Source organism: Sciurus carolinensis, chromosome 17 (genome assembly GCF_902686445.1).
Source record: "Sciurus carolinensis chromosome 17, mSciCar1.2, whole genome shotgun sequence".
In the NCBI taxonomy this organism is placed as follows: Eukaryota; Metazoa; Chordata; class Mammalia; order Rodentia; family Sciuridae; genus Sciurus; species Sciurus carolinensis.
Window position 1 is genome coordinate 61,029,034 of NC_062229.1, and position 24,018 is coordinate 61,053,051.

At 41.8% G+C, this 24,018-nt stretch overlaps 1 protein-coding gene across 18 annotated transcripts in view; it reads right to left on the reverse strand.

Annotated features, from left to right (window-relative positions):
- Nucleotides 1-1,825: 1,825 nt before the first annotated feature.
- The window catches only part of Cadps (calcium dependent secretion activator), a 488,152-nt gene continuing 465,959 nt past the window's right edge, over nucleotides 1,826-24,018 (reverse strand). For all 18 annotated transcript variants that reach the window (XM_047531270.1, XM_047531267.1, XM_047531269.1 and 15 more), the window contains 2 exons: nucleotides 6,861-6,965; nucleotides 1,826-3,058 (listed from right to left, as the gene is read on the reverse strand). In XM_047531270.1, the coding sequence (XP_047387226.1) occupies nucleotides 2,879-3,058; nucleotides 6,861-6,965 (285 nt within the window). In that variant the 3' untranslated portion in view covers nucleotides 1,826-2,878. The remainder of the gene's footprint in view (nucleotides 3,059-6,860; nucleotides 6,966-24,018) is intronic.

Here is a 24,018-nt window from a genome sequence, read left to right on the forward strand (position 1 = left end):
ACGGACATGTTCACTTTATGATAAATTAATTGAGCTGTATGCAGATTTGTCTGCTCTTCTGCATGCATATTTTAATAATGCAGATTAAAAAGGAAAAACACAGAAAGTTCAAGATACCAAAGAAATAAAGAAGAAAGCTCAAGATGTCAAAGCCACCGTCTTATCTTTGTGTTTGTGGCAAGAATAACCTAAGGGTTAAACTTGATCAGTGCTTCCTTTCTGCTCTCTTCTGATGTCATTTCCTTCCCCCTGGCCCTTCTACCATGTCACCACACAAGGGGATGCTCTTTGAAAGGATCTTCAGGGGCTAGGGGATGGTGAATTCTCCTTCTGAATGAATATGGTTCATTTATTTATTTAGTACTGACAATTAAACCCAGGGTGCTTAACCACTGAGCCACATCTCCAGCCCTTTAGTTTTTATTTTTTATTTTGAGTCTAGGTCTTGCTAAGTTGCTCAGGACCTCACTAAGTTGCTGAGGCTGGTCTCTAACTTGTGATCCTCCTGCCTCAGCCTCCATAGTCACTGAGATTATAGGCATACGCCACCATGCCTGGCTTCTTCTTTTTTAAAAACTTTGATTTTAGAGACATGTTCTTTTCTGACTTGGTTCTCTTTTTGCCTTTGGCTCGTGCCCTTTGGTTATGTATATAGCCTGCTCATTTACTTCCCCTTTAGGGATCCTGAGCCTATTCTTCTCTCTTCTAACACTTATGCACTGGGCAGATGCTCCCTCTTTACTTTGCACATTTTTGAATTGTTTGTAATTATTGCAGGAAATATGCTTTAGTTTCACAACTCAAAATATCATGAAATATATTTTTTAAAAAATCCTGGCTTTGCTACTCTGACTTAACTATGTGCCATTGGGTGTCAAAGCTCTCTCACGCTTGAATGATATATTCCCACTATTTGTATTACCAGTTTTATGCTGTTATCTCCAGATTAATGCTTCTGCTTGGATTTGTGTAACCATTGGGCAAGCTGGTTTAATCTTTATAATGTCCTCATTTATAATGAAGACAATGCCAGCTCTCTCCTCTTGTCAGGAGATTTAAGTGAGATAATACATGCAGAATGCCTGGCATAGAACAGTTGCTCAATAAATAGGGCAAAAGTACTGCTGATTTGCACTTGCAGACCTTAGGCACCAAGCGGTGTGGGATGTGCTCTCTGGAGAGCTAATCGGCAGAGAATAGCTGGTGACCATTTCACCTGTCCCTCTCAGAGAAGCAGTGATTTCCCTAACACCTTAGACAGCCCCAGGAGAGGTCAACCTGGTTTAGCGACATCCAAATAAAGTCAACGGGGCTGCATGTGTTTGATTTCTTTCAAATGTAGGTGATTATATGGCTCAGAGGGGCCGGGGAGTGAGAAGAATACTCCATAGCTTACAGAAGCTTGTGAGATGCTTTAACAAATATATAAGAATCATATATAATTGGCACACACTTTGTTTGAATGCAAACACTGCTGTTGAAGTGGTGCTTAAAAACAGTTTGTTGGCCTTCTCTTCGTACAGGAGAAACATTTCTCTCGTTTACACTACTCACTTGCTTAGCAAACCCTTATTTATCCTATAATGCAAGCGTAATCTGCCCAACATGTCCAAATGCCCACAGATCCTGAATTAGTGGAGTCTGAATTAATGGAATGCGAGGCAGTCTCTCATGGAGAACGACAAGCATCTGAAAACAACCCACTCCAAAGTGTCAAGCACACTCTAGAAAAATCACCTCTTCCCTCCCCTTTCCTCCCTCTTCCTGCTTCTTAAATGGCTTTCCGAGGAGACGGAGGAAGACAGACTCCCATGTACAGTCTCAGGACATTTGAGTAGTTATTTATTGAGAAACCACAGTTTCCCACACTTTCCTAACTGTAGGCTTTAGATAAGGCAAAAGCAAGATGGATCCACTACTTTACACAGGAAGAGGGAGGTCTGCCGCAGACCTCAGGGTCGTGCAGTTACAGATCGAAACGCAATGTACATGACGGATATAAAAAACAGCGTGGAACAAAATAATTTAAATTATGGTTACAGTCTACAGAGGGAAATATCCACATCTTATTATAAACACATTTATAGTCTAGGGTTGGAATTTAAATATTCTTTTTTTTTTTTTTTACATACACAATTATTGAAACATAAAAGCCAAAAGTTAACATTTAGGATGATAAACCTTGACAGAAGACAGTTGCTCTGAACTGTGCTTGATGCTAAGTCATGATGGGATTGCCCCCTTGCCGTGGCAATTGAGAGAATTAATCTGCCGGTTCGTCGCCTTTTATGGCCAACAAGGATGCTAGGATTCCATTTTTTTAAAAAAACTTTTTTTTTTTTTTTTAGTTTTAGGGGAACAGAAAGAACCAAAAGTTGGCTATTGGGACCTGGCCTTTGGTTTATTTAAAAACAAAAACAGAACCAAAAAAAACAAAGCAGATCTATGTGCTTAAATTATTCATGTACTCATTTAAATAACCAACCTCTACATACATGAAACAAAGAAATGAAAGTCCCCAGCATCCTCACCCTCATCTCCATTTATTGTCAATATCTACAGTTCGTGAATGAAGCTTCGTTTCATTTCGCTGATAACAGAGACCCACTTAGCAGTTGGACTATGTATTCTCCATGAACGGTTTTTCCAGAATGGTGCGCCATATTGCTTGTAAACATATAGACGTGGAAATAAGGAAACCAATGGATTCAAAGGTCATTTGCTAATCTCGGTACCACGTAGCTAAAATGGCAGTTGTATTGGTAAACATCTCATGGGCATGGTAGTTGACAGAAAATTCCCTAATGGAGTTAACTAACAGACTAAGGACATGCATTGATTACAGGACTCTGTCCCAGTGGAATCGAGGACCAAAGGTCTAATCATCTTCTTCATCTTCCTCATCGCTGTCCTTCATGCTGATCCCTTGCAGGCCCCCACCCTCGCTCACGGATGCCGTGGCTTCCTCCACGGTGAGTCGGTTCCGGATGGTCTCATAGGTCTTGCTGTTTAAGGTGGAATCCAGGACCCCTTGCAATCGGAAATCTCTATAGGTTTTCTAAGGAGGGAAAAGATGAAATGATAAGGGAGCGCTCATTTCCAAGGTGGGCAGGGAGAGGGTGCAAAGCAGGTGTGACCTTCTGCTAAATGTCACTCTTTATGCACTGCCAAATAAAAAGCCACCATGCTCAGATTGCACTTGTACTGAAAACTGAGATTCATTAAATGACAGAAAATGAGAAACTGTGACAGGATAAACTGTATTAGATGAGACAAAGCAAAGAACATAAGCTTGTGTTTATTCAATTCCATAAAGGGAAATGTTCCATAATTGTTTTGATTTTTTTTTTCCGGTGTGTGTGTGTGGGGGGGAGTATGGGGGTCTGGTTCTTTCTCTTAGGTTTGTATAAAATAATACGATCGACAGTGTAAGGGGCGATCATGTATCAATAACGGATCCAGTGATTATGGTATTTTGTTATTTCAGTTACAGTCTGGTCTTTAGAATTTTTGAGTCTTATAATTGCATGAGCCATATCCCTCTGTCTCATTCACAAGATAGACATATGTATATTGGTATAAGAAACCTATTACGGGCAGCGAAAATTATGGGCAAGATGGAGCGCTAATGCTTCATCAATATGGTGCAGACACGTGACTCATTTCTCATCTCCTTGGGAAAGAACTCTATCGATTCCGTTCACAACTTTATGCTCTCAGGGAAGAAATTTGGCTCTTTTTCAAGAACAATGGTTTGGTATTACTGTACCACCAGTTCTTTCTTTGTTCCTTCAGGCGATTTCTTTCGGATTTCCTTAGGTATCCTAAGGACTGTTTTTCTAGAAATCCCTTAGTGTTAATTGAACATGACCAGAAGCATCTGGCTGTTGTCTACTTCACAATTTTTTTTTTTTAAAGGTCTCTGTCTAACTACAATTCTTCTCATCACACTGCATATCATTTTAGCTACCAATTCTGCTGTTTGCTTCTCCTTTTGATACAGGAAACTTGCTAAAGGGGCCAGAGAAGGAATGCTAACCTGTTTTGGGATCACTCCTGCCATTATTATTATTATTATTATTATTATTATTATTATTATTATTATTATCATTTTTTGGGGGGGTACCGGGGATTGAACTCAGGGGCACGTGACCACTGAGTCACATTCCCCAGCCCTTTTTTGTATTTTATTCAGAGATAGGGTCTCACTGAGTTGCTTAGGGCCTCACTAAGTTGCTGAGGTTGGCTTTGAACTCTCCATCCTCCTGCCTCAGCCTCCCAAGCCGCTGGGATTACAGGTGCGCCCCTGTACCCGGCCATTCTTTCTATTTTTAATAGTTCATCTAATGCAGTCATGGTGTTAATAATCACAAGGTCAACCTCCTCTGAAGGTCTTACAATATGATGACCATAGAGTCAATGAGTGAACACAGCTTGGCTTAGGGAAGCCTCATAACGTAAGATTATGGGCAAGAGGGCCACGTTCCCCCTTTGCTACTTTATGCCCAATGCTCCAGCAGGATTATTCATAGAGCCTTCTTTCCTTCTTAAAATGAATCCGATTTAGACACTGAGTTATAAGGTCAACCCAAATCATGGATCAAGCTGCAGGCCTTCTGAGGAGGAGGAAGAAGCCAGGTAGGTGCCTGAATCGTGTCTGCACCTTGACTTCGAGAAGTGGGAGTCTGAGTCATGGTACAGACCAAATAACCAGGATCAACTGGAGTTTTTGAACCTTTTGATCAGTTGTTCTGTGACTACTTAGAATAGCAGAATTGTTGCCAGAATAGGAGAGGAAAAATAAAGCTAAAATAAAGCTTGAGTATTCTCCTCTCTATTCAAATTCCACAGCAGTGCACACCCTAACTGGACTCTTAAGTGCCTAAGGGCAGGCGCCATGTTTAGTCACTTTTGAATCCTCCATCTGGTGATGGAAGAGAAGGGGCTTGCCTCATCTCTACCCAGTGTTGGATGAATGAATACATGCTTGCTGAATAATGAATGAATGGAAGAATAAAGGGGGTGTCTGTTGAGGTAGGAAAGAAAGCCAAATATCTTTGGAAATTTGCCCTGGAGAAGGAGACCTCTGGGTCATGGACTTAGCAACAGAAGTCGTAATGCTGTTTCATACCTCTGTGTGGTGGCCTTAGTTCAGCTGAGCCCAGTTTTGGTGAAAGTGAAGGGATTCCTGTGGCATGTTACCTCTATTGTGGTTTGTGTGTGTCTCTGTGTGTGTGTGTGTGTGTGTGTGTGTATGTTTGGCAGACAGTGAAGATTAAAGCTTCTCTCTGACATCTTTTCTTAATTAAATATGGTGAATTCTCAACAAAGATCTGGAAATATCAGTTCTGGGGAGACCGTTTTAAGGTATTATAAATTATGTCTTCTCTTCAGGTCAAACAGAAAATCTGACCCCATTCCTGCCAAGGTGTATTTATACTCCGAAAATGGAATTCAAGTGGCTAGTGAGCTTGCCTTAAAGAAATGAAGTAAAAAAAAAAAAAAAAGGAAAATTAGATAGGCCTATAGTTCAAGTGCATACATTTCTTCTTAAATAGCTCCTGTACTCTGCTGCCTGTAACCTTTCCTGGGCAGACGCTCTGTGAGATCAAATGCAGATGATGATAACGTGCCTTAATTACACACAATGGAACAGTAATTGGTTGTATGTCAGCACTGGGGTAGAGGAGTACCTTCACGGGGGTGGAGCAAATCCAAAAGAGACCAGGAAATGGGGTGGGGGTGAGTGTGGGGAAGACTTTTGGCACACTGTTAAAAACCAGAAATCCAGCCTTCAAATATTTTAAAGGAGACTTTGTGCTTTGAATGGGAGTTTTGCATACGAATGTTTTAAAGCCCTCCACGGTGAAGCATCAAATGGAAACTGAAATGATCAAAAACGTATTTACCCCCTTCTGTGATCTTATTATTTCATGTAAACCACTGAGATTTCACGCTGAAATAATTATCATTAGTTCAAGGCACACGCACAAGAACAGGGAAGAAAGCTACTTTGAGGGTATGTTATCTCACCTTTGTGATCCTTTACATTTGATTGTATACACGCCTTGGAAGAGACACTACTTCAATTAGCTATGAGAACAATATTGATTTGCATTCTGATAATGATCACAGGACATCTTTAGAAATAGCTGGAGGTAAATATTTCCATTAAATTAATTGTGGCAAAATTTTATTTAATTAAACCATAAGTGAAGTTGGTAATTTATGTGATTAGCATCAATGGGACCAAAAGTCAGCTTCTGAAGGTCTAATGCAAGGGAGATGGTCTCTGTAGTATGTTTTTTTTAATTTTAAAATATTCATTGAAGTATAATTACATATAATAAAATGCACAATTCTTAGATGTGCAGTTCTATGAGTTTTGACATACATATATGTCCAGACACCCAACACCTTAAACAAAACATAGAATATTGCTACAATCCTACTTAGTTAATCCCTATAATTCTATAGATTGCTTTTACTGGTTCTTACAATATGCACTTGATTTGTTTGTTTTCTTTCATTTGATATAATTTTTTGAGATTTAGTCATTCATTCTCTGTAGTATTTTTATATGGCAAATACATAAAGTATTTTTTCTACCTGGAAAAAGATATCAAGTTCCTTTTTATTTAAAGTTTCCTTTGGTGTCCAAATAAGAAATTAACCAGGCATCACAAAGTGATTCCATTGATTTTTTTCCCATGGGAGATAACTGTTTTAGAAATCATCCTGTATGTGATTTATAGGTATACAGATATTCTTTGTGTTAAGGAAGTTCTGCAGCTTGCCCATGAAATGTATTTCAGTAAGCTATTTGCAAAGGAGAATAATTGTTTTTTTTTTTCTTTTACCTTTACCATCCTAATTAGTGTTTTCAACTGATATATGTGAAGCTGTAGGTCCATCCGATCCGTCAACCAGGTGCAGATGACGTTCATGGAGCTGTTGTACCATTGCTGAAAAAGAGACAGAAGTTCTCCAGCCAACGCATCGTGGAGCATTGACAGGGCAGAGAGGGAACAGACCACGTTTGAGCATCCTGTTCTGTTCCAGGAGGAGACAAAATGGTTAAAGAGAGTTTGCAAGCACAGAGATCGTGAACATTAATTTAAGGTGCTGGATGGGTCTAAATGAGAACCGTGTGGACTTGGAAGCTAAGGTAGAACTCCATGACACTAGACATCCCATACCTAGTCCATGTTTTGCTCTTCTGATTCCCTTATGAATTGGTTCATTGTATTCAGGGTTGATTCAAAGCACCGCTGATTTCCTAATGCTATCGTCTCTGATGTCCAGAGACATGGGGGCTTCTCCACTGAACTAACTGATGCGCCTTGCAACTTACCTTTGGAAAATCCTGGACCTTTGTCCGCTAAGTACAATTCTGGGAATCAGGCTGAGAGGCCTTAGGAACTGGGGGAGATGTTTACCTCCATTTACCCGATTGGGGCGTTCCTGATAAAGACAATGAATGATTATTTCTCTTTAAAGGCCAAACTCTACTCTGGGCAGCCCATGTGCCCTTATATTGGCTGTGCAATCTGTTTTAATATTAACACCAAAAAATTATGGAAAAAGAGGGGGGGAAAAACCCATCTACAAATGAGCTCATTTCAAGCTGTTGAAATCATACTTCCCCTTAAGGGGGTTAAATTTTGCTTCTTGTCTGTGAAAAATGCTTGAAGCTGTGTCACTTTAGACTGCCACCCCTGTGGTGCAGGAAGTCTCTGGTGCAGTATAATTTTGCAGTACTGCTCATATATTCATAAATCTCACTCGGAGACATATGAACAGTGTTATGAAGTGTCAATATGAAAAAAAAAATCTAATCTTTTAAACTTCACCAGGTTTCATTACGCTCTGCTGCTTATACCAAACAATTTACAAATAAAATGAAAAGGTGTGGACGGACCTATATATTTATTTATAGGGCATCTATATAAACTGTGCACAGAAAAGAGGCAAAAAAAAAAAAAAAAAGGAAAGAAAGAAAGAAAGAGTGGTTAGAGAATTGAGAGGAGGCGTATTCGCACGCTCACCAATACACACACACCACACTCACATCGCACAGCAGTGGGGACTCGGAAAGCATAAATAAAAACATGTTTCCGATGGTAACTCCACCCTTTCTCACCTAAAGATCATCCAAAATCAGTTTATGCCTAACACTCACAGTTTTTCCGAAGCCTTGTTTCTGACTTAATTTCTTAAAAAAAAAAAAAAAAATTAATTTGGGTTTTTACTTGCAAGGTAGAACTGCCAAGTTTCACCTTAAAAGAAACGACACAGTCTCAGCCATGGCACACAGAAGCCCTCTTTGCAATCTCTCTCCTATCTAGGATCCTTGCTCGTGAGAGCCAATTGTGGCTCTCTTTGGAGCCCAGCCGCAACAGAGACCACACTACCCCAATCGAGGCAGCCCTGCAGCCTCACAGCCAGCTCCTGCTCTTTTAAAGATCATGGAGGCGAAACTGTCAGTTTTAGGAACCTTCTGTCCCTCCCCAGGGAGCAGGCGAGTTGGGGATTTTTTTTGGTTTTTTTTCGTGAGATGTACAGTTCACCCCATGGAGACGGGAGAGAGGGCTAGGGTCAAGTTTCTTCAGGCACTGACAGGTTTTCCCCTCTAGGGGTGAGAATATTTTACTGAAACTTTTTTTTTTTTTTTTTAATTTTGGTGGTAGTTGGTAGGGGGGGAATGTTTTTGGCACCTCCTGCCTTGGGATTCTGGAGCATTTGCTTCCACTGCATCTGGGTTTGTTAAGAAGGGGTCTGGAGAGAGGATTGTCACCCGGTCACTGGGTGTTTGTGCAGCCTACCTTACTCTAGGCAGCTGGGGGCTCTTCTGTGCTCACCCCAGGCCTCAAATTCCACCTTTGCTGGCTGCACCTGATGATTTTGAAAGCCACGGTGAAAACCTGCCTTTGAACTTGGCCTCTTGGGTTGGAAGATGACCTTCAAAGCAACCCTCGTGACTTCCTGGCCAAACCTACAAGCCTAGGGCCTAGCGATGGGTACATCTCTGGGACACAAAAGAGGAGTGTGGCACTCTGGCTTCTAGGCAGAGGTGGCATTTTGCTTTGGCTGTGACAACAGGCAAACCGGCACTGGCTTATATCACTGCCAGCAAGCCTGTGCAACATGCCTTTTTGTCTTCACTGAGAGACGTGCCACCTTTCAGGAAATTAAAAAAAAAAAAAAAAAAGCACCCCCCCCCACTGTCATTTTATATCAGCAGTTCCCACTCTGGTAAGTGGTTTTAAAATAGTTTAAAAACAACATAAATAAAAATACAAATAAAAAGGTAGCATGCTCTCAAGCATCTTGCTCTGCTGCTGGAGGGGAAGGGGGGTAGGGAACGTATACAGCAAGGGATCAGCGCCTCACACGCCGATTCCCACCCCAGGAGAACAAGAAAACCCTGGAACATCCATGCTTTTCCTCCTGGATCTCACATCTAGCAAAAGAAGTGTAAAAAATGTATGATGCCCCATTGGCTGCACATTTAAAGAGGCAAAAGGGAGTAAGTCACTCCTTTCCAAACCTTATGCTCAGTAGATGAAATTGGAGGCGCTTTTGGAATCAGCACAGAGCTAACTTGGTTTTTCCAGAAAGGCGCTTAAAGGCATTTGGAAGTCGGAGAAAGCAGGAGGCACTGCCTTCTAGAACTTTAAAATGTTAGAGGTGAAAGGGATCTTCCATGGTCCCCTTCCGAGAGGAGGTAAGGACAAGTGACTGGCCCAAGGACACACAGTTAGTGACACCAGAAAGTGGCAGTTCTCCAGTGGACGGAAATAGCAGATCGTCTGCCATTGCTCCCTCTTCCTGCCAGCAGATACTGTCACCTGCTGGTCCTGAGAGCTGACACCATGCGTCCCCTCCCAACTCCGTACTCAGGGACGCCATGCGGATAGCTAGAAACAGGCCACGGTGGAGGTTTTTACACCACAGACATGGGCAAAGCCACGGACCAGGGCTTTCTCCCTCCTCGAAAGCTGATTGTTAAACACTGATCAGCGCCTTCCTGGGTGTCTGAGTGATTCCGACTCTCCCTCAGGGGACTCCCAGTGCTTATTAATCAGGGTTGCTTTATTTGAGATCAATGCTAATGCAGCAGATTTGTTATGATTCTTCAAAAGACAAAATTCATAAAACATTTTAAGTTCTCCCCATTTTGTTTTGTCTTTGGTTCGGATATGCCTTTTCTGGAGCTATCCTAACACCTGGGCACACAATTTTTGATAAAATCTACTCTAAATTAAACAGAGAGAAAAAAGAATTGAGAACCAGCGATGTGCACTAAGTATTTAAGTAGCGTCACGACTTCTTGGTTGCCTTCCCTAAATTCAGGTATATTAATTCAAAACTTTCTAAGTAAGGTTATTTTCATCCTAAAAATGCAGTAGAGAAATAAAATCTGCAGTAGCCTGAGCTTCTTAAAATATGTCCCTGGGGGATAAGTCTGTGAAGGTTTTCCACTTGGAACTCAAAGGGATGTCCATCACAGGTTTCAGGGCTCTTGGCAAGCTGGATCTTCTCCAATAGCTGCAACTCCGTCCGAAGGCTCTATTTAAAAGGAGCTGGGCCAGGTGCGGTGGCGCACGCCTGTAATCCCAGTGACTCAGGAGGCTGAGGCAGGAGGATCAAGAGTTCAAAGCCAGCCTCAGCCACTTAGCAAGGCCCTAAGTAACTCAGTGAGATGCTGTCCCTAAATAAAGTATAAAAAGGGCTGGGGATGTGGCTCAGTGGTTAAGCAACCCTGGGTTCAATACCTGGTACCAAAAAAAAAAAAAAAAAAAAAAAAAGCTGATCAAAATCCTTGTCACTTAATTCTTCTTTCCTACTTTCTAGAGCTTGGTGGTTAAAAACACAGGCCCTAAAACACACCTGGGTTTGTGATCTAGAGCAAGTTACTTACAGTCTCAGTGACTCAGTTTCCTGGAAATGGGAGTTGAATAGATTTTTTCTAGTCTTTTTCTAATGAGTAGATAAAATAATGCTCATGCATCATGGAAGCTGGCATAAGCAGGGCTGCAATTAGTGTTAGCCCCTACCACCATCGTCACTGTTACTGTCCCCTCCTCCACTGCAACTGTCGCCACCGTCATTTCTCATTTCATTTTTTCTGACTCTCAATCTAAGATACCAAGAAAACAAGGGAAAAAGCAGACCAAGTTTCCAGGGAAGCCATGTGGCAGAGGCATTATTCCTATTGGAATATCTCTAGGATACCAAGCATAAGCCTTATCGAACACATGAGTAGCTCTTAGCAATGCAATTCTGTTGAAAAATCATGCCGGGGTAGATCATCGCCCAAACCGATAAAGCTATCTTGGGTGCATAAGGCACATTTTGAATGATTCTGTTCTGGATAAAAGTCTTGGGTTAAAAGGATTCAAAGAATGAGTGACTTCTCAAACCCCATGGCGATAAGTACAGATTCCACCAGGGTTGGCGACTTATTATCTGGATATCCTCAAGCAAACTGCTTAACTCTCTGACCCTCGTTCTTCTCTTGGGGTTAATGCCGTAACTACTTCATAGGATTACTGTGAGCATTAAAAGAGATAATTTATGTAAAGTGCCTAGTACAGTGACTACTACATAATAAGCACTCAATTAAAATTTAGCCATCATATGACTCTCAGAAACATAACACGGACTTTCGAGTTTGCAACCCAATGTTTTTTTTTCTTGATCCATTTCTAATGGAAGCTAAGATCAGTAACAGGCAGACATACGTGGGTCACATGTACTGCTGCAAACATCCTGACTTCATATGGGGAAGTCCTTACACATGAGTCCTCTCTTTGTAGCTTCAGGCTTCACTACCCCCAGGATTAGGGTGAGGCAGTGAAATGGGATTGTGCCAGAGCAGGATTGAATACTGACTTTAATTACAATTTTGATATTTCATTCGCCATGAATTTTTTTTGCATTGTAATTTTCAAAACATGGGATCAAAATATGAATTGATCTTGATTATTACCTTTGTTGGGGTTTTCCATCAATTTTGCAATTGGGAATGACTCCTTCGCTTCTCCCTAGCCTTTGCTCTTTGATTGACTGGAAACTTTATTCCCCGGAAAAATGCAGGATTGAGAGATAAGATGAATAATTAGCACCTTATTGGACAATGTAGGGTTCACAGGACCCAGTGTAGGGTTTCTGCTTAAATCTGGGTAATCTCCAATCAGCGATGTCAATCAGTGATGTTGACATCACTGTTACAGTGATTGCTGCTCTGGCTGTCTTTTCTGCCACCCTCACTTAATAAGTCTTAATTCTTGACCCCTGACATCTGGATATTAATTTGATGTCCTGAAGAGACATTACTGTTAATGGGGACATTTGTTTTCAGAACAAAACACATCTCACAGATGAGTGACAATGGAAACAAAGAACAGACGGGAGATGGGACCGTGCACTGTATTCCATATGCACACATCACAGGGGCAATTTAGCTCTTGAACTTATGCAAACCCCGTCAGACCATTCTACAAGACTTTAGAGTCTCCATTTTCAATCAAGTACTATTTCCTCCAGGATTCCTGATACTTGACCCCATGTATGCGCGTGCACGCATTCATGTGCACACGCACACACACACACACACACACACACACACACACACAAGCATGGGCACAATTACTTAATCATCAAGCATGGGTCTCTTAAAATATACGTGCCTGCACAGAACATATTACAGCATGATATAACCATTAAATTGAACTCATCAGAGGTTGTCACGAAGAACAGCCCTGTTTTGTAGATAAGAAAAAAGGGCACACAACTAGTAAGTGGTGGGATGGGTTTGAAGTTGGGGCTTTACTGCTAATTCTGTATAAGCTGTTTGCATTCAACACAGTATTTTTTTTTTTTTTAAAGTCAAAGGATTGGAGGCCAGGCACAGTGGTGCACACCTGTAATTCCAGTTACTTTAGAGGTCGAGGTAGGAGGATTCCAAGTTCAAGGCCAGCCTCTGCAACTTAGCAAGATCCTGTCTCAGAATAAAAAATAAAAAAGTTCAGCTCAGTGGTAGAGTACCCCTGGATTCAATCCCTAGTACTACTGCTACTATTAATAATAATAAAATAAAAATAAAAATATACGGGGTTGGCTATATAGAAGCGGCTCTAGTTCTAGTTGTCTTTATGGCAAAGTTGTACAGTTCTGAAGTTCTCCAAGGACACGTATGTGGGAAGGAGAATGCTGCTGAATCTATTTCCCTCAGAGTCCAGGTTCTGGAGTGGAAGCGAATTTACATTTTAAGGGTTTAGAAAGTGGCTAAGCAGAGTGTGGTGGCTCAAGGGCTTTCCATGGGAAGGCCTTCCCATGGAAAGCCACTCAATGACCTTAAAAGTTGGTGCATGAGAGACTGAAAGACAGCCATTGCTTTTCTTCTTTCTTTTTTTTTTTTTTTTTGTTTTTGGACCAGGGATTGAACCCAGGTGTGCTTAAACACTGAGCCACATCCCCAGCCCTATTTTGTATTTATTTAGAGACAGGTTCTCACTGAGTTGCTTAGGGCCTCACCAAGTAGCTGAGGCTGGCTTTGAACTCTTGATCCTCCCACCTCAGCCTCCCAAGCCACTGGGATTAGAGGCATATGCCACTGTGCTGGTCTCACTGCTTCCTCTTGAGAGAAATGATTAGGAAGAGTTGGAAAGGGATGACAGTTATTCTTTCTTAGCTAAAAATTAATGTATTTCTTTTTTTTTTTCATAGTCCTACCTTTTCTCCTTATTTTATTTATATTGATCTCTGCAATTGTTAGTGGGAGAGATTTCTCACCATGGGCAGTTTGGGTTCAAGCAAAAACACAACTCAAAAAGCTGCCTCTGTCACAATGCCTGGGATTTTCCTAACAGAGTGTTAGAGATGAAAGAGGCATGACATTGATCAAAATTTCAGTCCTGAAAAATCATACATACTGTCAAAGTTTCAGTGAAAATGGAGAGCGAAACAGTTGAGAGTTTTCATGTCAGGGGAAGAGTTTTTGTCTCATAAAATTAAAAATGTCACAGGGCAGAGCTGTAACAGAAACAATTTCAGGGAGATAAGCAAACAAAGTGCAAATTGTCCATTGCAAAAAACTCAAGTTTTTCTTGTTGCTTTTCTTTTTTTCTAAAGAAAATTTTTTACTGATGTATAACATGTATATTATAGGTATATCACTTCTGGCAAAACATGGTCACATATGGCATTCACACACACACACACACACACACACACACACACACACACACTAAGGCACGCAGCCCTGTGCCTGTAACTGAGGATAATATTTAGATGTGTATTGTTAAAATAAGCTCTTTTTTGTGTGTGATATGGAGATGTAACCCAGGGGTGCTCCACCACTGAGTTACATTCCTAACTTTTTAAATATTTTTATTTTGAGGCAGTCTCATTAGGTTGCTGAGTCTGGTCTTGAACTTGGAATCCTCTTGCCTCCACTTCCTGAGTCACAGGGATTACAGGCATGTGTCACTGCAATCTCTTTAAAACTTGTGACTCTGTTGGACATACCCTCAGCCTGAATGATAGCTAAAACTCACCAGGTACTGTATTTATTCTAAATATGCATTTCCGCTGGGCACCGTGGCGCCCACCTGTAATCCCAGCGGCTAAGAAGGCTGAGGCAGGAGGACGGTGAGTTCAAAGCCAGCCTCGGGAAAAGCGAGATGCTAAGCAACTCATCGAGACCGTGTTCCTAAATAAAATACAAAATAGGGTTGGGGATGTGGCTCAGTGGTTGAGACCCTCCCCCGCCCAACAAAAAAATGCATTTCCTTTTAAACTGGCATTTTGAACCACATATGCCTGGGTGGTTCATTAGCTTAACTCTAAACAGTGCCATAGCGGAGTTGGATCACCCATAGTTTTACTTTACAGATGAGGAAACCGAGGCTCAGGGAGGTAAACTGGTAGTAGCTAGCAAGAGATGAGTAGGGACTCAAAATTCTGTGAGGCAGAGTATCCTAGTGGCTACCAGAATGCACCTGACCCAGCCAGTGTGAATCCTGATCCATCCCTTTTAACCTCTTTGTGCCTTGGTTTTCTCATCTGGTAAGTGGGATTATAATAAAACCCACTTAAGGTTGATGAGATTGCATGAGTAAATAGATCTTGAGTCTTTACAATAGGCCAGGCACCTACAAAGCATTAGCCATTATTATCCCACCATGCTTCACAGGGAAAAAAATCAAATCGCCCCAAGGACAAGCTGTTTCGAATTGTATAAAACATTCTGAGCATTCTCCATTCTTCTAAAAATGCCTGAGCAAACTGGTAATTTGGTAACAGAGTGGTAACCGACCTGTGCCTGGGGACTAAAGAGACACAGTGAATGCTGGAGGATTTTTATCTTTTTTCTGGAAAGTACCGTTTTTCCAACCCAACACAGTCAGCCATCAGAGAAACTGGCTCAGCGTCCTGTCTAATGAAGAAATGACACTGTGTGTATTGGCAAGGAGTCCAAGAGGAAGATAATCCTTTGACCACACCCATGTGACTAAGCTCTTCGCTTTGTTTTTAGGGACAAAAGTGGGTTATTATTAGTTAGGGGGAAAAAAAATATTCCCACCACTGATTTAAAGGGCTGCATTGAAATACTGTAATGAAATATTTAACGTTTGAAGCTTTCAATGCATCTTTCTACCTTACAATTCGGGTAATTTAAGGACCTGTGAACAATATCATCTAGGGTCTCTTTACGTATCCACCAAAGTACCTGTAACCTCCTCATTAACCTAAGCCGCAATGCCACAGCCCCATGAGTCTCTCGGGGCTCTGGCTGTGTCCAGTGTTCTCCTCGAAGATTCAGGGAGGGTATGACCGAAAAACCCCTGGCTTGTTCAAGCCACCTCTGCCAAGTAGGCAAAGGACTTCAGGTTTCAGGATTCGTCAGCGTGGCCCAGGGCCACGTAAACTCTTTCTCAAGGGCACCTCATCCAAATGCTTTCTGGAAAGGGGGAGGCTTTGGGGGCATGATCTCCTGCCCCTCGTGAGTGCTGTTGTGGTTGAGGATTTGATCCTCTGAAACCCATTAGAAATGGGTATTTCCCAGCCACAGCTTCAGGACGCTCTGCTCAAAGCACAAAGCCACCACCAGTCATCCAAAACAGAGGACACGGAGAGACCCAGTGACCTTCCCAGCTGCCCCAAATGTCCTCTTTAGCTGAAGATGGATTTTTTTTTCCTACCCCTGTCATTCTTTAGGCGGGTCAACATTCATCTTTGGGTTCGAAGTCTTTGCAAAGCTTGGTTCTCCACGCAGCCCAAGCCAGATGGCACCTGTCTGGGGGCTCACCTGTGGGAGCAGGACCGGGCACCTTGGCAGTCTCAGACTCTAGTTACCTAAAACCTGGACCCGAGACGATCCTGCTCTTCTTTTGCCTAATGGGGGGACAGTGCAAAAGAAATTTTTAAAAAAATGGATTTAAATGATCACTGCTGAAAATGCTTATTTCTCCTGTAGGAACATGGATATGGAATTTAGCATTTGGGAACGATTTTATTTTAATTCCCTGAGAAAGGGCCTAAAGAATATCACAATATTCTTTTTTAAAATGTCTTTGTTTTTATTTTTTTATTATTATTATTTTTTTATGTGGTGCTGAGGATCAAACCCAGCACCTCACACACTCTAGGAAAGCCCCGTACCTCTGAGCTACAACCCCAGCCCATGATATTCTTTTATTCAAATAAATGGTTATTTATTCAAGAGTGAAGTTCATCTCTTTAAACCTGAAATGTGGAGAAATATCCAACAATAAGATCTTCCGTATCCAAATTTCAAGTGAATGATCCAAATAGTGAATCCAAACATGAATTCTTGACTGACTTTATGCATTACAGTCCTATCAGTATTCATTGCATGGACAAAATATGAGGAGAGGTAAGAGTCTAGAAGGATCCTTCCAGAAAGCAATCAAGCAGGTAAGTTTAATTCGAAGCTTACATGGGCCTTACATGTATCTCTCTCAGGAAGATAAATTCTGTGTTTTTTTAATGGTTTGGTTAACCAGTTGGCAGTCACAACAAGCTACACAAGCTAGCCAAAGCCAGACTGTTAATGATTTTGCTGCTGCCGAATCAACCAGACTGTACGAAATCCCACAAATAACAGAAGTCCCCTTTTTGGTGGGTACCAGGGATCGAACTCAGGGGCACTCGACCACTGAGCCACATCCCCAGCCCTATTTTGTATTTTATTTAGAGTTGCTTAGGGCCTTGCTTTGGCTGAGGCTGGCTTTGAACTCACGATCCTCCTGCCTCAGCCTCCTGAACTGCAGGGATTATAGACGTGTGCCACGGTGCCCGGCTTCCACACAATCTCCTTTTATGCTACCCAAACTCCTGTCTCCATAAGTCGGATGGTCACCTACAAGGAGACGTGACGGTCTCTGAAAGACTTTCTTTCCTAATAATCATAATACTGCTGGAAACGGTTCACCACCTTGGAATGAGAAAACGAAGTCAAAGATCAACTCAGGGATGTCTACTTTAAGAGAGGGATGTCAATGACAGGAAGACAGAACCTTAAATATGATTTTCAGTTGCGAATACTACCTCAAACCAAATGCAAATGCCACACTTCTACCATTGCCACAATCTGAGTGAGTGACACTATTGAAAGCTGGGTGATCCAGCAGTTTCACTTCTGGGAATTGGCACACAAAAAAATTGACAGTGGGATGTCAAAGAGATTTGCACACACGTGCTCAGAGCTGCATCATCCACAATAGCCAAGAAGAGGAAGCAGTGTCCATCCAGGGATGGATAGAAAACCAAAATGTCATAGGACATAGAATGGAATATTAGTTAACCTTAAAAATCAAGGAAATCCTGTCATATGCCCCAAAATGGGTGCATGATTAGGACATCTTGTCAAGTGAAATAAATCGATCACAAAAAAACAGCTAGAGTATGATTTCACTTATATGAGTTATCAGGAGAAGTCAAATTCTCACAGCCACATCAATGTTTATAGCAGCTCAATCACAATAGCTAAGCTATGGAACCAACCTAGGTGCCCTTCAACAGATGAATGGATCAATAAAATGTGGTATATATACACAATGGAATATTACTCAGTCATAAAGAAGATGAAATTATAGTATTTGCTGGTAAATGGATGGAACTGGAGATATCATGCTAAGTGAAATAAGTCAATTCCCCCAAAACCAAAGGCCAAATGTTCTTGCTGATATGCAGATGCTAATAGACAATGGGGTGGTGGTGAGGAATTCACTGGATTAGACAAAGGGGAATGGAGGGATGGATGGGAAAGACAGTGGAATGAATGGGACATCACTTTCCTATGTTTGTATATGAACACACGACCAGTGAAACTCCACACCATGTACAACCACAAGAATGGGAAGTCATATTCCATGTCTGTATAATATGTCAAAATATACTATCATGTATAACTAAAAAGAACAAATAAAAAAAAAAGTCAATTTCACAGAAACAGAAATGGTGTTGATGGGGGAGAAGGGAGGAGAAATGGAAAGTTGTGTTTTAGTGGGTATAGAGTTTCAGTTTTTCAAGATGCAAAGAGCTCTAGAGATCAGCTGGACAATATTGTGACTCTACCTAATGCTATGGAACCGTATATTTTGAAACAGTGAATATGGTACCTTTTACGTGACATTCTTTTTACCACTATAAGAAAATAAAATGGGAAATAAAAATCATTTTCCATACTGAAAACTTTACTTAGGAAAGCTCTGACGGGTATCAGCGTATAGATTCTAATCTGAAAACACTCAATCCTGCTTTCCCAAAAGAGAGAGAGAAAAAAAAAATTCTTTATGGGATAAATGTGGGCATTTTAATCCCAGGATGGAGACAGTTTCTCAAGGTCGAGATTTGAGACTGTGAAGAACAAAGAACAAATCTGTTAGCATTTGCTCAGTCATTTATTTGGTTTATTTAAAACATGCCACGGGGCCAACATTTCTAAATCTGTGAAATAGAATTAAATGAAGCCCAGAGATGAGAACTGAGATTCCTCAAAGAGGACTGGATCCAAACCACCAAAAACGGATCCATTTTAATTTTTTTTCCGCAGTGCCTGCCACGTCACTTTGTATGTTTCCATAGGCCTTGTCCCCATACTGACTCCCCCCCAATTTTCCAAGCAGGGGTTTCATCAAAAGGCTCTCAGAGATCCTGGTTACCCAAAAGGGCAGCAGCTCCCCATCCAGAATCATTCCCTCCACAACAGACTTATTACGGTTTGGAATGTGTGTTCAGGAAGCCCGTATTTTAGGAAACAATTAAGTAGAATTAGGCTAATAATGCGAGGCGGGCAAAGCTTTTGCCCTTTGCCGAGAAATAACTCCTACGTGGAACAGTCATACTAATAAAAATCATGTATTTCTTAAATGCCTCAAAATGATCTTTGCACCAAGCTCGGCAATTAGCACGGCCCCACTGCGGAGCGTTTACTCCCCAGGCCTGGGAGGATTAATCTCTGCTCGCTGCACCAATGTCTTCCTTCCCTGAAAATACACCGTGAGGCTTGGGGCCGGGAACAGACGTTTCTGCAAGCAGGAATTTCGCAGGAGGCTTAGGCAGAAAGGAAGCACCGAGTGTCCCCTGCCAGGCCCACAAGGAGACCACGCCAAGGAGGTTCTTGGGCCTCCCTGTTCTTGACCTTTCTTCAAGTGGCCTGGGGCCTCATGTACTGAAGAGATTGTTCCCTGCCCCCCAAAACCCGCTTTCCCCTCCCAGGAACCACTTCTGGGCCAGAATAGAAGTCCCAGCTTCCAGCCTGGGCAGGAAGTGACCGCTGGGCAAAAGGGGGACACAGACCCTCCAGTCTGATGCTTTGTCTCCTTGACAACACCCCAGCCGGTGGCCCAGGGAACAGACTTAATTTCTTTTCTTTCTCTGCCCACCCTCCCCGCCCCATACTTCTTTCTTCCCTCTTTCTCTAGACGCAAACGCACAACATCCAACATAAAGTTGCCGAAATAGCAATCTTGTCTCTGAATATATAAATCGCAAAAATTGATATGAATAAATCTGCAAGTAGCACACTGATTGTGGCACATTTTATCAAAAAACGGCGCTCGGTTGCTCGGTGGCTGGGGAGGGGGGTTGGTGTCATTACACATACAGAAAAACATCTGCAAACTCCCGGTTTCTTTACTTAGAACTGAATGCAGGCATGACCTCCTGTTCCTTGCCATGAACCCTGAGTTCACACTCATATTTTACATGTTACAGGAAGCCACAGCTCGCCCTAGGGGTGCTGCAAACAGACACGCAGAAGCCAGATGTAGCCCCCCCTGCTCCTTAATGCACCTGAAGGAGCCGGCAGCTCCACATTCAAAAGTTGACATGCTAGTAGCTTAAGGTCACTTCAGATTTTGTAAAGAGGAGGACAAAACCAGGAATGCTTCTAGGGCTGGGCTGTCAGCAGGGAGGCAGAGGGATTACAAGAAACCTGTGACTCTGCCTCTTTCTGCCTTTGCTGGTAGTTTTTTTGTGTGTGAACAAGTGCCATACAACAGATTGAGCCTCGTATAAAGGCCTGAGACTGTGCAAGGGCTCCCTGCTGGGCCTCAGCTGTGCTTGCAATTAGCAATAGGCACGGAGCGATTATTGTTGGGGTGGCGATGGCAATGCGAAGTGACAAGTTTTATGGGGGAAGTTGGGAGTGGGGATGCTCTGCGAGTTCCTCTTTTTTTTTTTTTTTCTTTCCTTCTTTCTTGTTCTGCAAAACAAAACAAAACAAAACAAAAAAACCACCCCTTCCTTGGGGAGGCTGTAACCTCGGTTTCAGTGCAAGCTATACCCGCCAGCCCCCACCCCTTGTCATTCAAGAGAGTCTTAACAAAATTGTCGAAAGAATATTTTTCCTTTGCTCTCGGTGCTTCGGAAGGCGGGTTTTCTAGGTCAGAGCTTCCTTGCTGCCCTATCTAATGTCAGAAATACCCATTTGCCTCAAATTAGCGGAGAGCTTGGAGTTGAGGGTAGGAGATTAAGCACGCAAAATCACTCAGCAGGTGACGGGGGGGTTGGGTTTGGGGGTTGAGAAGTCTTTAAAACTGACTACAAGACATTATATACTTCTGACAAAAGAACATAGTAATCCTACCTGCTTGCTTTAACCACTCTTGTTTGCCTATTATTATGTGCTTTAATGCTCATGAGAGCAAAACTATTGCTGATACTACTCAATTACCATAGTAACTCACACCAGTGACCTCTTATCGCAGGGCTCCCAGCCCAACTCTATCAATCCAAAGAGTTTGTGTCTTTTTTATTTATTTAAATGGTGACATATACTTGGACTGGAACCCTCCAAAGCAAAGCTACTCCTCTCTTTGTCTAGGAGGAGTACTTATCGAAGGGTCTTTCACCTTTGGAATCCAAGGTGCTGCTGAAGTTAGTGGATTTGGGGTTGTACCATGCCTTCCAAAAACATCATGAAGATACAGAACGATGCCCGCTAAAAAGAAATGAATACGGATGCCTCAAAGGACAGTAGGCTCCCCAGTTGTGGGATCTGTCCCCTTTCCCACTCAGATCTCCTGGTATCATCTGCAAAACCTGGGAGAGGGAACATGGGAAGCTCTTTGGGAGGAACTGTTGCAGTTCCTATATTGACGGGCCTAAATGCCTACAGGACATTACCCCGAGGGATTTAATTGTAAGTTTTAAAAAGAAAATAAAAGAAATATCAGCATACACTTTTCTAGTTTTGCATTTTCCACTGACCTGTGAACATGTTATGTGAATACACATGTGTATGCTGTATATTCCAACTGAGTGCTATTGGCAATTTAGACCTTTATTTTTTTGGTACCCAGGATTGAATCCAGGGGCACTCAACCACTGAGCCACATCCCCAGCCCTTTTAATTTAATTTTTTAAATTTTGAGATAGGGTCTTGCTGAGTTGCTTATGGCCTCCCTAAATTGCTGAGGCTGGCTTTGAACTTGTAACCCTCCTGCCTCAGCCTTCCGAGCCGCTGGAATTACAGACGTGCGCCACTGTGCCTGCCTGGCCATTTAGATCTGACGCATGGCATCAACTTCTTAAATGCTCTGAGAAGTTCTGCAATAAAGAAATCCATTTAACTTTGTGTTTTTCCAGATGTATTTGACTAAAGAGCCACTTTCACGGGCCACTTACTTTATTTCTCAGGGGATTTATGTTACAAGGAACTCACTTCAGAAAGAAGTTCTAGAGTGACATTAAGAATAACAGTAATTAGCAATTTCAATAAAAATAATGACAGCAAACACTTAGTGAGCACTTGCTAGGAGTCAGGGACTATTCTAAGTGGTTTATATGAATTAAACACACTTAATTCCCCTAACAACCTAAAGAAGTAATGACTTTTTAAACCTCAGTTTACATTTCTGTGACACATAATATTGATTCGTATTTGTTTTCTATGACAAAGGAAGAAAAAGAAATGTAATTAGCCATATGTAATAAAGTGGCTTTTAATTTTTATTATATTTTTCCTGCTTCTGACCTCAGAGAACCTGGAGCCCCTGGGTTTCTTAGATAATTTTGTTTTCTAGAACTCAAACTCCTGCCTTGTTTAATTCAAGCGAGGCAAACTCCTTCAAAATCCTTCCACTGCTGAACTCTTGCTATCCAAATAGCGAAATACACCTTCCCCCTCTGTCTCTTTTGATTAGCCCCCAAAGCCCTGCTGTCCTGAAAGAAAGAATCCAATTTAGATATCAAAATGAGATCTGTGCTTGCCTGGACACAACATGACTTCTGAAACCGCTGAGCGTCTAAGTAATTGAATAAAAATGTAACCAGTGGTCACTTCTGAATGCAAGAAGCAACCTGGGCCCTACACCAGCTGTTTTTAACACCCCCTGCTGATTAGCAAGAACCCAGCACAGAAAAACCAGGACTTCTGTGAAACAGACCAGCTCGTGTTGCAAAATGTCAGAAGTGGACCAGTGTCACTTTTGGTGAAGGGACCAGGGAATTATAGTGTTCAAGAGGAAAGGAACTGCTCTCTTAGGTGCCTGGAAATCTCTCAGCTCAGACCATTTCTCTCTCCAAGAGACACAAATAATGAAGCCAATGTGATTAAGCCCCAATCAGCGTCTAACCAGCCCTTGTCTGCCACCTGGGTCTCCCAGGGCAGGTGTGCAGTTTGGGCATTAACAAACTGACCACCCTTAACAATATCTCTCGCCCACCCCACCCCCAGTCTATTTTTCTCTGGATATGTCAAGGATTCAGTCCTAGGCCTCACTGGGCATTGAGAAAAGGGACCCCTTTGCCTTTAGCCTCTGTCCTCTCAAAGGAACCCACTGTTTTAAGAAAATGTATAGTTATAATCTAAATTCACACTTTCAAGTCAGCTCAATCATTTAAAGCTCAATTATGTCAAAAACGAAATTCTAGTTTTGGTGGTACAACCTACTGCCTATTAACCATGTGAGAAGTTGGAATAATTTATCTGAAAACTATTCTCTAATATGCACACAAGGATTTAAGAGGTAGGAGAAGGATTCAGTATGAATTGAATTCAGATTATTCTCCAGCATCATCTGCCCACTCCTCTGATAGCTTCTTAGGTATGGGAACTGCATTTAGAGTTAACTGCATTAATTCGCAAGCAGATTGACGTAAGCAACTGAAAAAGAAATTTGCATACCATATAGAAATGATTATAGAAATCATACTCTAAAATAAGGATTGCAACTCATATACAGAACGGAAAGAGAAGCCAAGTGCCAACTTTGTCTTTTTAAAAAACAAAAAAAACAAAAAAACAGAGTTGGTTAATCACATTAGGGCAAATTTCATAATTTGCACATATTAAACTTTCTGTATAACAATGAATCATTAGTTTTGTGAGCCCAAGTTGGAGTTCTTAGGAAAATTCACACTGACTTTAGAAAGCTGTTTTTCTGGGCTGAGGTGGTTTTAATCAATACTTTCACTATGCAAAAACATGGTCTGAATACTCATAATTTCTGTGCTATTACACAGTGTTCAGGTAAGGGG